Raw genomic sequence first — 13,402 nt, 5'->3', positions numbered from 1 at the left:
CTTTGGGATTGGGATTATTACATTCTTCTTGAAGTCTGAGGGTATTTCGCCTGTCTCATACATCTTGCTCACCAGATGGTAGAGTTTTGTCAGGACTGCCTCTCCCAAGGCCGTCAGTAGTTCTAATGGAATGTTGTCTACTCCGGGGGCCTTGTTTCGACTCAGGTCTTTCAGTGCTCTGTCAAACTCTTCACGCAATATCATATCTCCCATTTCAACTTCACCTACATCCTCTTCTGTTTCCATAATATTGTCCTCAAGTACATCACCCTTGTATAGACCCTCTATATACTCCGTCCACCTTTCTGCTTTCCCTTCTTTGCTTAGAAATGGGTTTCCATCAAAGCTCTTGATATTCATGCAAGTGGTTCTCCTTTCTCCAAAGGTCTCTTTAATTTTCCTGTAGGAAGTATCTATGAGATAAGCCTCTACATCCTTACATTTGCCATCTAGCCATCCCTGCTTAGCCATTTTGCACTTCCTGTCGATCTCATTTTTGAGACGTTTGCATTCCTTTTTGCCTGCTTCATTTACTGCATTTTTATATTTTCTCCTTTTATCAATTCAATTCAGTACCTCTTCTGTTATCCAAGGATTTCTAGTAGCCCTCGTCTTTTTACCTATTTGATCCTCTGATGCCTTCACTATCTCATCCCTCAAACCTACCCATTCTTCTTCTACTATATTTCTTTCCCCCATTCCTGTCAGTTGTTCCCATATGCTCTCCCTGAAACTCTGTACAACTTCTGTTTCTTTCAGTTTATCCAGGTCCCATCTCCTTAAATTCCCACCTTTTTGCAGTTTCTTCAGTTTTAATTTACAGGTCATAACCAATAGATTGTGGTCAGAGTCAACATCTGCCTCTGGAAGTATCTTACAATTTAACACCTGCTTCCTAAATCTCTGTCTTACCATTATATAATCTGTCTGATACCTACTAGTATCTCCAGGGTTCTTCCATGTATACAACCTTCTTTCATGATTCTTGAACCAAGTGTTATGATTAAGTTATGCTCTGCGCAAAATTCTACCAGGCGGCTTCCTCTTTCATTTCTTAGCCCCAAGCCATATTCACCTACTATGTTTCCTTCTCTCCCTTTTCCTACTTTTGAATTCCAGTCACCCATGACTATTAAATTTTCGTCTCCCTTCACTACCTGAATAATTTCTTTTATCTCATCATACATTTCATCAATTTCTTCGTCATCTGCAGAGCTAGTTGGCATATAAACTTGTACTACTGTGGTAGGCATGGGCTTCGTGTCTATCTTGGTCACAATATAGCATTCTCTATGCTGTTTTTAGTAGCTTACCCGCACTCCTATTTTTTAATTCATTATTAAACCTACTCCTTCATTACCCCTATTTGATTTTGTATTTATAACCCTGTATTCATCTGACCAAAAGTCTTGTTCCTCCTGCCACCGAACTTCACTAATTCCCACTATATCTAACTGTAACCTATCCATTTCTCTTTTTAAATTTTCTAACCTACCTGCCCGATTAAGGGATTTGACATTCCACGCTCCGATCCGTAGAACGCCAGTTTTCTTTCTCCTGATAACAACGTCCTCTTTATTAGTCCCCGCCCGGAGATCCGAATGGGGGACTCTTTTACCTCCGGAATATTTTACCCAAGAGGACACCATCATCATTTAATCATACAGTAAAGCTGCATGCCCTCGGCAAAAATTACGGCTGTAGTTTCGCCTTGCTTTCAGCCGTTCGCAGTACCAGAACAGCAAGGCCATTTTCGTTAGTGTTACAAGGCCAGATCAGTCAATCATCCAGACTGTTGCCCCTGCAACTACTGAAAAGGCTGCTGCCCCTCTTCAGGAACCACACGTTTGTCTGGCCTCTCAACAGATACCCCTCCATTTTGGCTGCACCTACGGTACGGCTATCTGTATCATTGAGGCATGCAAGCCTCCCCACCAACGGCAAGGTACATGGTTCATGGGGTAGGGGGGGGGGGGGGTTGAGTGTATACGCACATATTTAGGATTTGGCTACCACACTGCATATACGTAAAATTTTCTGCAGGTTATTTTCACTGTTTGCAGTAAAACTGAATCGTCAGTATAACAAATTATTTTAATTTATTCGTCCCCCATTCTATAGCCACTACCTACCAATATCTTCTTTATCACTGGCTCAAAGAGTCATTTTGAGTCACATTGTCTAGTACCACTAATAACTGCTATGCAGCTAGTTAATCTGGAAACAGTTTTTGCCTGGATATAGTTGTTACAATAAATGTTGAAAGGTCTCTGTGGGATTCCTTTCATGTTAATTTCTTAAATCTGTTGTCATTTACGGCATAAATTGTCGTATGACTATTAAAAGATTATAATTAATGATAGTTTGGTTGGGAATTTGGTAAGCTAGATTGGATACCTGGTGAAACAGTTGCTCAATAATGCAAGGTTAACTTCCCCAGACAGCTCACAGCTTTTAACCCGCTTTTATTGGTTAGCAGCACCGCTTTCAAAACAAATTAAAGCAACAACGTTATAATGTCTTCAAGCGAACTTGAAGAGTCACACTGTCTAATACCACTATTAACTGCAACGCAGCCACTCAATTTGGAACCAATTATCGAGTGAATGTAGTCGTTGGAATAAATGTACAGGAAGATAATGTTCAATTTGTGATGAGCCAGTTTGTTTTCGTAAAACTGTTCTGTTTGCATTGGAACTCCTCAATAAGATCGTTGTATTTCTTGTGAATAAGTATCCCTACTGCTGCTAAAGCTCTTATCTGCTTCTGTTCTCCACTATAAATGTGTAAGTACTGGTCATATTGCTTCCAGCCTTTGCCTTTCTTTTTTTGTCTCTTGGGTACTACATACTGAGATTTCACGACGTTTCAATTGTTGTATAAGCTCTTGGTCTTTCACACTAAGGGTTTTATGTTCCATATTTCAATTCTCAGACCATTTTTATTTTTCCATGTCTTAGACCTGTTCCTAACCTTGATCGTCATATTTACGGTCCTTTCTGAGGTCCAGTGCCGGTACTCTGAGCAGTGAAATTACAACACCGGTAGATCACTGGCCTGGCTGTCGGTGGTTCTGTTTTCAAGATTTTCCTTTCCCTCGGCTGGCTGTTTTTACCACAGCTAAGGAGCATAACTTTCCCCACCAGCCGTTATTTCTTAGTTCTGGCATATACTAGCCATTGGTGCTTCCACATCTTTCATCCTGCAAGACAGCAGGTTGCGCTTATTTTTAATTCAGGATTTTCTACCGTTAGCCTTTTGTGATCCAACAACCAAGGCAACATCTTCGAAGGTCTGAATTGAGGACAAGAAAAAGACTCCTTTGGACCTCAAAACCTAACGCCACTGGCGTCGGAAAAATAAGAGTTGGCCGAGAGAGGCCGATAGAAACGAAATAGGAGTTTGCCACCAGTATGAGTAAGTAATGTCAAAACTCAGCTCGGGGCTCCACACTTGCTAACCCACATACTCCCAAAATGGGAGCCCCCTAAGGGGAATCTCTATTTTTAAGTACACAAAATGAATTCCACAAGCGAACTGATGTGGTTGTCATTGGGATTCCTCTTAGTCCACCTATTTCCAATTATTATATGGAGATTGTTGAACAATGAGCTCTTCTGCACCCATTGAAAGATGTCCTTTGTAAGTCGTATCATTATGGGTTTGATGGTTTCATAATAAGGTCATAGGATGAAGACCAGTATTGTAGAAAAATACAGGCATTCTAGCTGTTGAAACGGAAGGGAAGAGATAGTTAAATAAAATGAAATACGGGTGCTGACTTTTTGCAGAGTCTAACTATAACGATAGATTACTTGAAATCGAGGATTATTACGAAAGATTACTTGAAATCAAGGACGATGTTACCTGTCGGAATGTCGGGGACAACTATAAGTATTTGGGATTATGGAGCTAACTGTGGCACCCTCCATACAATCCACAAAGCCCCTCCAGTTCTAAGGGCACTTGATATTTACAAGCGTTTGATAGTTGCCATGCAGATGGGGACGAAGGGTAGGAGTATAATTTCATCCATCGACCACAGAATTCTCAGCTGTTGGTGGAAGCCTTCCTTCCGTTACTGCATATAACCTCGTTACTAGATACATTCCCATAGTCACAATTAATCAGTAGCACACATTTACACTGATCAGCCAGCACATTATGACCACCTGTATAATAGGTAATATGTCCACATTTGGCACAGATAACAATGGCGACGCATCGTGGCATGGAAGCAATGATAATTTGGCAGGTCACTAAAGGGAGTTGGCACCACATCTACACACACGTCACCTAATTCTCGTCAATTGCGGGGAGGGGGCCATGAGCTCTGACACCACGTTCAATCATGTTCCAGATTTCTTCGATGGGGCTCAAATCTGGCGGGTTGGGGGCCAGCACGTCTATTGGAACTCGCCACTGTGTTCCTCGAACCACTCCACCGCACACCTGGCCTTGTGAGAAGGCGTGCTGTCATTCTGAAAGATGCTACTACCATAGTGAAACATACTCGCTGTGAAGGGGGTTACGTAGCCTGAAACCAGTGTATGATATTACTTGCCATCCATGGTGTCTTGCACAAGATTCACTGCGCCCATGGATGCCCACGTGAGTGTTTCCCCGAGCATAGAGAAGCCGCCACCAGCTTGTATCTACCCCACAGTACAGACGTCATGGAGCTGTTCCCCTGGAAGACGGAGGATTTGTGCTCTCTCATCGGCATGACGAAGCTGTCGGGATTCATCAGACAATGTCAAGGCTCTGCCACTGCCCCAACGTCCAGCTGTTGACGTTATGGTGTTGACATTGGCACATGCAAAGGTCGTCGGCTGCAGAGGCTCATCGTAGGGATGTTCGGTGCACTGTGTGTTCAGACACACTTGTACTCTACACAACATTAAAGTCTGATGTTAGCTCCGGCACAGGTCGCCGCCTGTCCTGTTTTACCAGTATGCTCAGCCTACAACGTCCGACATCTGTAATGAGGTGTGGTCGTCCAATCCCTTGACGTCTGGACCAGGTTTCAACTTGGTTTCGCTACGTGCTGAAGAAACATTTCAAAGCTCTCCTCGAACACTCAACAAGTCGTGCAGTTTCCGAAATGTTCGTGCCAAGCCTGCAGGCCATTACAATCTGCCCTCGGTCAAACTCAGGCAGATCGCCCCCCTTTCCATTTCTACACACGGCCAGCGGGCTCACTGATACTACGTGCACCGTGTGTATGTCTGACTAGCAGGGTTGGCAGGTGACGCTGCTATCGCCTGGATGGGTTTGTATCTATAGTAGGTCGGTAGTCATAATATTATGGCTGATCAGCACTGGGCTACTACAGTGACAAGTGAGTATTCATTTCGAAAACTGTTTGTAGAGAGGCGGTGGGCTTGTACTTGGTTTCCGTCGACTTTTAGCTCCGTGACAACACGTTCCCCAAAGCAAGATAGTGATGCGCAATGTGCAATGTGCTGTTGCAGACTCGTCGAGATGCTGCAGCTGTTGGCAGCCCTGGTGGCCGCTTGCGCTGCGGTGGCGCTGTACGCCTACTACTGCTGGAGCTACTGGCCGCGACGGGGAATCCCGTACATCCCGGGGGCGCCCTTCCCATTTGGACACGCGTGGCGCGCCATGCTGTTCCAGCGCTACTTCGGCGACATCTGCTGCGACCTCTACAGTGCGGTGCCGCCCTCCGAACCGATGGTTGGAATCTACATGTTCACCCAGCCTGGAATCGTCGTCAAGGACCCAGAGCTTATCAAGAGCATGCTCGTCAAGGACTTCCAGCACTTCCACGATCGCGGCCTTTACGTCAACGAAGACGTCGACCCACTCACTGGACACTTGGTCTTTATGGCTGGTGAAAGGTGGCGTTTGCTAAGAAACAGGCTGACACCTACGTTCACATCAGGGAAGATGAAGATGATGTTTCCGGTAAGTCTGTTCACATCTTGCTCACAGCTTGCTGCGTAATACTATCTTAGAAATATTCGGAAACTACTGACGGATGGGAAAATTTGTTGTGTAAGTACAATTTTGGAAACCATTACTGTCACTGATTCACTTTATATGTAACAGCTCCGCATTTTTTAACGGCAATAATACACTGAATATGTCGAACAAGTCACAGACCTTACTCTGCATAGACAGACCAAACACACTTATACATGAACTAGTCCATTTTTTGTCTACGACTTAACGTTCCAGAATTGAATAAATATACGCTATCTAACACAAATGTGATGCCCCCTACAGGTGAGGAGGAAACGAAGTTAAACTTCACAGGTTGAGAGCATATGTGATGTTGATAGTTTTCATTTTAGCTGGAGACGCAGTCATGGTAGACTTTTTGAATGATGTTGTCACCATTTGACTTTAACAATTTTTCTTTTATTAGGTTACCTTCCACTCAGAAGGCTGTTGCACGCAGCGACTGTTATATTGACTTGTAAACAACAGATTTCAGCTATCAGTCGTCCTTTTTAAATTTTATTGGGAGATCTAGATTTCAGCTAGCAACTAACCATTCTCAATGCACTATCATTTTTGATCAATGCTTGTAATGGCTGTTGGTTGGCCTTCGTCCACAGTTCATTGAATACTCGACCAACAGGGATTACAAGCATTGATCAAAAATGATAGTGCATTGAGAATGGCTAGTTGCTAGCTGAAATCTAGATCTGCCAATGAAATTTAAAAAGGACGACTGACAGCTGAAATCTATTATTTACAAGTTTTATTTTATTGTTGTACGATCCATATTTCGTCCGTAGCTACCTTGTTCTCTAATACACCACAGATTCCATTGTGCAGACTGTGATGTCTTTCAGGCGACCTTTGGAGCAAACGAAATGAAACGTCATAGGTTGAGAGCGTATGTGATGTTGATTGTTTTTATTTGGGCTGAAGACAGTCATGGTAAATTTTTCGAATGATGCTGTCGCCATTTGACTTAACACTTTTTATTTTATTGTTGTACTATCCAGATTTCGGCCGTAGCTACCTTGTTCCCTAAAACACCACAGACTGCATTGTGCAGACCGTGATGTCTCTCAGGCGATCTTTGGAGAATCGTTTATGTATGTCCATGTCAGTTGTTGTGCCTGAACAAGTGGCGCATACCTATTTATTGGTGAGCGGTTTCATATAACAACTGTGCTGCAGGGTACAGAAATGTTAGTCTATAATATATTTAGGCGTTTTAGAGACATTCTCACGTTTACTATTGACAAATCTGGGCTGTATGACCAGATATGCGTTTTCGACAAGGACTTGTATTTTGTACAAGTCTGACGTCTTTTGATGAATAAATAACGTAAAGAAGCGTGGTATTTATATACTATTTTTAGTGGTTGCCGGCTTTCTTGTTTTTGTGATTTTACTTCTATTGTTTATTCCAGTTTTTGTTCTTGGAAATGGCCAAACACTGAAATTTGAATCGTATAACAGCAAAATAACAATTTTTGCCATCAGTGGCGGCAAGCGTCATTAAAAAAAGCGTGGTGTTGTTCCAGTGTTTGCAAAATGGAGTAAAATTTACTAACAATTGGCAGTAGAACTCCACATATCAGTATGACATTGAACCCCTCTGATTTGGTTCGTAAGTGTGTCGTAAGCTTCTGTGTCCTCTATTGAGGCAATGTCGGCCCACAATCTGATCCTTTATATCCTGGGTACTGGCTCCGAGATAGCGTCGCCATTCTAGCTCGTCTCACACCTGTTCTACTGGAGGCCGATCTGGGGATCTTGCTGGCCACATGAGCACATCAAGATGACGCATACAGTTCACAGAGACACATGCCATGTGTGTACGAGCATTGTACTGTTGAAAAATGTCACCACGATATTCTCGCGTGAGGGACTGCACTTGAGGACTAAAGATGTACGTGACGTACTTTTGTGGCGTCAGAGTTCCTTCAGTCTCTACCAGCCGTGCCTGATGGCTCCCACAGAGAACACTGCTAAGCCTCCCCAAAACATTGGAGGGATGGAGACTTCTCGCCAGCTCGCCTCTGTACTCGCGATTGCAACACCATTCAACAGCAGTCGATGCTTTCCGGCCACGCGGGATTAGCCGAGCGTTGTAGGGCGTTGCAGTCACGGACTGTGCGGCTGGTCCCGGAGGAGGTTCGAGTCCTCCCTCGGGCATGGGTGCGTGTGTTTGTCCTTAGGATAATTTAGGTTAAGTAGTGTGTCAGCTTAGGGACTGATGACCTTAGCAGTTAAGTCCCATAAGATTTCACTCACATTTCAACATTTGATGCTTTCGGGTCACAGCACCACTCCAAATGCAGCCGCTTGTGTTGGCAACGTATGTGTGGAAAGACAATTGCCTCGTCTGGCTGCTGCTAGTCTCCGACCGCTGGTGGAGGTTTAAACGGAATGTTGCTCAGAGTCCATTACTGCAATTCCCATTCTCACACCAGTAAAATTACTACAATATCACGATAAATGTTCCAAGACGCAGCAATACATAGTAACAATAATTTTGAATAATTTTCTCCGTCTCCCTCCCCTCTTTTATCTGTTCACGTTTTCGTTCTGCCTGATGCTATTACACATATATAGTTTCAGTAACACGTAACTCTTTCCGCGATGTTGGGCCAGCACATACTGGCAGATGTATTTTATTGATGAAATTCCGCTCCAGTTGGTTTACTCCACGATCGGCTTTTGCTTTTATACTGAACCCATTTTCTAGTGACATCAGAAACTCATCCTGTAAATGAATCAAACGTTGTACTTACGATCCTTACCGAGGTGGACAAAAATATGGAAACACAACACATTACCATGCCTAACACTGTGTAGAAAATCGTCGTCATTCAAAACAGTTTCCAGTCGTCTCGGAATGGATCAATACAGGTCTTTCATGGTTTTCAAGGGAATATTATACCTTTCGTCCTGCAAAACAGTGGCAAGTTTGATGCAACTATGACGGACGTGGATAGCGATCATGCACCTTTCTCTCGAAATTAGACTACGAAGGCTCAGTGGTACTGACATGTGGTGACTGTGGCGACCAGGGAGATGTAACAACTCATCCTCGTGCTTCCAAAACCAGTCCTCGACTATGCGAGCTGTGTGAACAGGGGACCATCACTGGAAAAACAAACACTGAAATATGGGACGCATCTGATCAACAAAAATTAATGCGAACCTGCAGGGCAGTCGTGGGACCCATGGAATACCACGGTATAGCTGCCCAAATCATCAGCGAACCCCCAACATGTATCACTCCTGGGACGTAAACTCGGCCAAAAGTTGGAAACAGTGAACAAGACTCAACCGACGAAATACACTACTAGCCATTAAAATCGCTACACCAAGAAGAAATGCAGATGATAAACGGGTATTCACTGAACAAATATATTATACTAGAACTGACAAGAGATTACATTTTCACGCAATTTAGGTGAATAGATCCTGAGAAATCAATACCCAGAACAACCACCTCTGACCGTAATAGCGGCCGTGATACGCCTGGGCATTGAGTCAAACAGAGCTTGGATGACATGCACAGGTACAGCTGCCCATGCAGCTTCAACATGATACCACAGTTCATCAAGAATAGTGACTGGTGTATTGTGACGAGACAGTTGTTCGGTCACCATTGCCCAGACGTTTTCGATTGGTGAGAGATCTGGAGAATGTGCTGGCCAGGGCAGCAGTCAAACATTTTCTGTATCCAGATAGGCCCGTACAGGGCCTGAAACATGCAGTCGTGCATTATCCTGCTGAAATGTAGGGTTTCGCAGGGATCGAATGAAGGGTAGAGCCACGGGTAGTAACACGTCTGAAATGTAACGTCCACTGTTCAAAGTGCCATCAATGCGAACAAGAGGTGACCGAGACGTGTAACCAATGACACCTCATACCATCACGCCGGGTGATACGCTAGTAAGGCGATGACGAATACACGCTTCCAATGTGCGTTCACCGCGATGTCGCAAAACACGGATGCGACCATCATGATGCTGTAAACAGAACCTGGATTCATCCGAAAAAATGACGTTTTGCCATTCGTGCACCTAGGTTCGTCGTTGAGTACACCATCGCAGGCGCTTCTGTCTGTGATGCAGCGTCAAAGGTAACCGCAATCATGGTCTCCGAGCTGATAGTCCACGCTGCTGCAAACGTCGTCGAACTGTTCGTAAAGATGGTTGTTGTCTTGCAAACGTCCCCATCAGTTGACTCAGGGATCGAGACGTGGCTGCACGATCCGTTACAGCCATGCTGGAAAGATGCCTGTCATTTCGACTGCTAGTGATACGAGGCCGTTGGGATCCAGCACGGCGTTCCGTATTACCCTCCTGAACCCACCGATTCCATGTTCTACTAACAGTCATTGGATCTCGACCAATTCGAGCAGCAATGTCGCGATACGATAAACCGCAATCGCGATAGGCTACAATCAGACCTTTATCAAAGTCGGAAACGTGATGGTACGCATTTCTCCTCCTTGAGGCATCACAACAACGTTTCACTAGGCAACGCCGGTCAACTGCTGTTTGTGTATGAGAAATCGGTTGGAAACTTTTCTCATGTCAGCACATTGTAGGTGTTGCCACCGGCGCCAACCTTGTGTGAATGCTCTGAAAAGCTAATCATTCGCATATCACAGCATCTTCTTCCTGTCGGTTAAATTTCGCGTCTGTAGCACGTCATTTTCGTGGTGCAGTAATTTTAATAGGCAGTACCGTAATTCTTCCATTGACCCTCAGTCCACGTTTGACGGCTTGTACACCATACTTTCCTAGTACGGGCATTTGTATCGCTGATGAGTGGTTTTGGAATTCCAGCTCGCCTTTCAGTTCCCTAGGTCTGCAGCTCCCTTTATTTTGTTTTTGGTGTTCACAGGGCTCGCGAGTGCGACATTCAGTCCTGCAGTGACTAGCAGCTGCCGTCCTGTTACTTTTCGTCAGAATCCTCTTCAATGATCGTCCGTCACGATCACTCAACTCATACTTTCGTCCGCATTGTGACTTGGCGCATGGTATTTTACCGCTTCACCTGAATGCGGTGTGAATCTTCGACACGGTGCCTCTTGACACACGAAACACTTCGGCTGCCTTGTTTATGAAGCACCAACCATACGAGGTCCAACAATTTACCCACGTCAAAATTTACTTAGTACCGACACAATGCACCCACGACTACGCAGAACACTGTTCTGACCACGGCAGACACTTGCAACGTGTTGAGGACATTACACAGGTGCCACAACTATACCGCTTGTAGGCATGCCCAACATCTGCGTTTATGTTCAAGCATACATTTCTCGTGGTGTTTCAATATTTTTGTCCAACACCCGTATATTTCACATTGCGTGGTGGTGTAGCAAAGTCAACTTGTTAAAAAAGAAAAGGCAGCTCTCTTTAAAAGTGACACATTCAATAATACACTCCTGGAAATTGAAATAAGAACACCGTGAATTCATTGTCCCAGGAAGGGGAAACTTTATTGACACATTCCTGGGGTCAGATACATCACATGATCACACTGACAGAACCACAGGCACATAGACACAGGCAACAGAGCATGCACAATGTCGGCACTAGTACAGTGTATATCCACCTTTCGCAGCAATGCAGGCTGCTATTCTCCCATGGAGACGATCGTAGAGATGCTGGATGTAGTCCTGTGGAACGGCTTGCCATGCCATTTCCACCTGGCGCCTCAGTTGGACCAGCGTTCGTGCTGGACGTGCAGACCGCGTGAGACGACGCTTCATCCAATCCCAAACATGCTCAATGGGGGACAGATCCGGAGATCTTGATGGCCAGGGTAGTTGACTTACACCTTCTAGAGCACGTTGGGTGGCACGGGATACATGCGGACGTGCATTGTCCTGTTGGAACAGCAAGTTCCCTTGCCGGTCTAGGAATGGTAGAACGATGGGTTCGATGACGGTTTGGATGTACCGTGCACTATTCAGTGTCCCCTCGACGATCACCAGTGGTGTACGGCCAGTGTAGGAGATCGCTCCCCACACCATGATGCCGGGTGTTGGCCCTGTGTGCCTCGGTCGCATGCAGTCCTGATTGTGGCGCTCACCTGCACGGCGCCAAACACGCATACGACCATCATTGGCACCAAGGCAGAAGCGACTCTCATCACTGAAGACGACACGTCTCCATTCGTCCCTCCATTCACGCCTGTCGCGACACCACTGGAGGCGGGCTGCACGATGTTGGGGCGTGAGCGGAAGACGGCCTAACGGTGTGCGGGACCGTAGCCCAGCGTCATGGAGACGGTTGCGAATGGTCCTCGCCGATATCCCAGGAGCAACAGTGTCCCTAATTTGCTGGGAAGTGGCGGTGCGGTCCCCTACGGCACTGCGTAGGATCCTACGGTCTTGGCGTGCATCCGTGCGTCGCTGCGGTCCGGTCCCAGGTCGACGGGCACGTGCACCTTCCGCCGACCACTGGCGACAACATCGATGTACTGTGGAGACCTCACGCCCCACGTGTTGAGCAATTCGGCGGTACGTCCACCCGGCCTCCCGCATGCCCACTATACGCCCTTGCTCAAAGTCCGTCAACTGCACATACGGTTCACGTCCACGCTGTCGCGGCATGCTACCAGTGTTAAAGACTGCGATGGAGCTCCGTATGCCACGGCAAACTGGCTGACACTGACGGCGGCGGTGCACAAATGCTGCGCAGCTAGCGCCATTCGACGGCCAACACCGCGGTTCCTGGTGTGTCCGCTGTGCCGTGCGTGTGATCATTGCTTGTACAGCCCTCTCGCAGTGTCCGGAGCAAGTATGGTGGGTCTGACACACCGGTGTCAATGTGTTCTTTTTTCCATTTCCAGGAGTGTATATGAAAAATGGGTACATCAATATTATAAAAACTGTAAATTTTGTCACATTAAAGACACTGGTATGTTTCTGCATAAAAACGGATTTTACTTTAACTTGAGAGAAATTTTAAATTGAAAATTTTATCAACGAAAAACTGAAGGTGGTTATGAATGAAAATACACACGACACTGTTGTAACATTCTATTGTAGAATATTGCATTATCGAATATTACGCCAGTGTCGTGTGTATTTTCATTCATAATGTACAAAATATTCTATCAGGGGTTAACAGAACAGTCATTGCTAAAGGTAGTAGTTTAGATTTAACGAAATTCTGAAACAGTAGCAGTTGGCCCTGCGTCCAGGTGTAGCGGGAAGTTGCGCTTCCTAGCGTGAACGGGCAAAGGCTAGTGTTGTAATTGGCAGAAGAGCCAACACCGTGTTACTAGAGGAGGCCGAAATGCACGCGTTTATCTCACGCAGGCTGGCGTGAAGAGGAAAGAACTACACTGACGTGAGGTCTGAAACATGACAAGGAATGAGGATTCAGAAAGCGGACGTAATTAGTTTGATACTTAACTTTAATCCATTAATGATGAA

At 45.4% G+C, this 13,402-nt stretch overlaps 1 protein-coding gene across 1 annotated transcript in view; it reads left to right on the top strand.

Annotated features, from left to right (window-relative positions):
- LOC124616351 (probable cytochrome P450 6a14) overlaps positions 1-13,402 on the top strand; it is a 114,862-nt gene that overhangs the window by 63,319 nt on the left and 38,141 nt on the right. Inside the window, exon 2 of the mRNA XM_047144660.1 lies at positions 5,475-5,928. Coding sequence (XP_047000616.1) covers positions 5,485-5,928 — 444 coding nt within the window. The 5' untranslated portion in view covers positions 5,475-5,484. The remainder of the gene's footprint in view (positions 1-5,474; positions 5,929-13,402) is intronic.

Source organism: Schistocerca americana, chromosome 5, assembly GCF_021461395.2.
Source record: "Schistocerca americana isolate TAMUIC-IGC-003095 chromosome 5, iqSchAmer2.1, whole genome shotgun sequence".
In the NCBI taxonomy this organism is placed as follows: Eukaryota; Metazoa; Arthropoda; class Insecta; order Orthoptera; family Acrididae; genus Schistocerca; species Schistocerca americana.
Note: the sequence above shows the minus strand (reverse complement) of the source record. Positions and strands in the feature narration are given on the sequence as shown.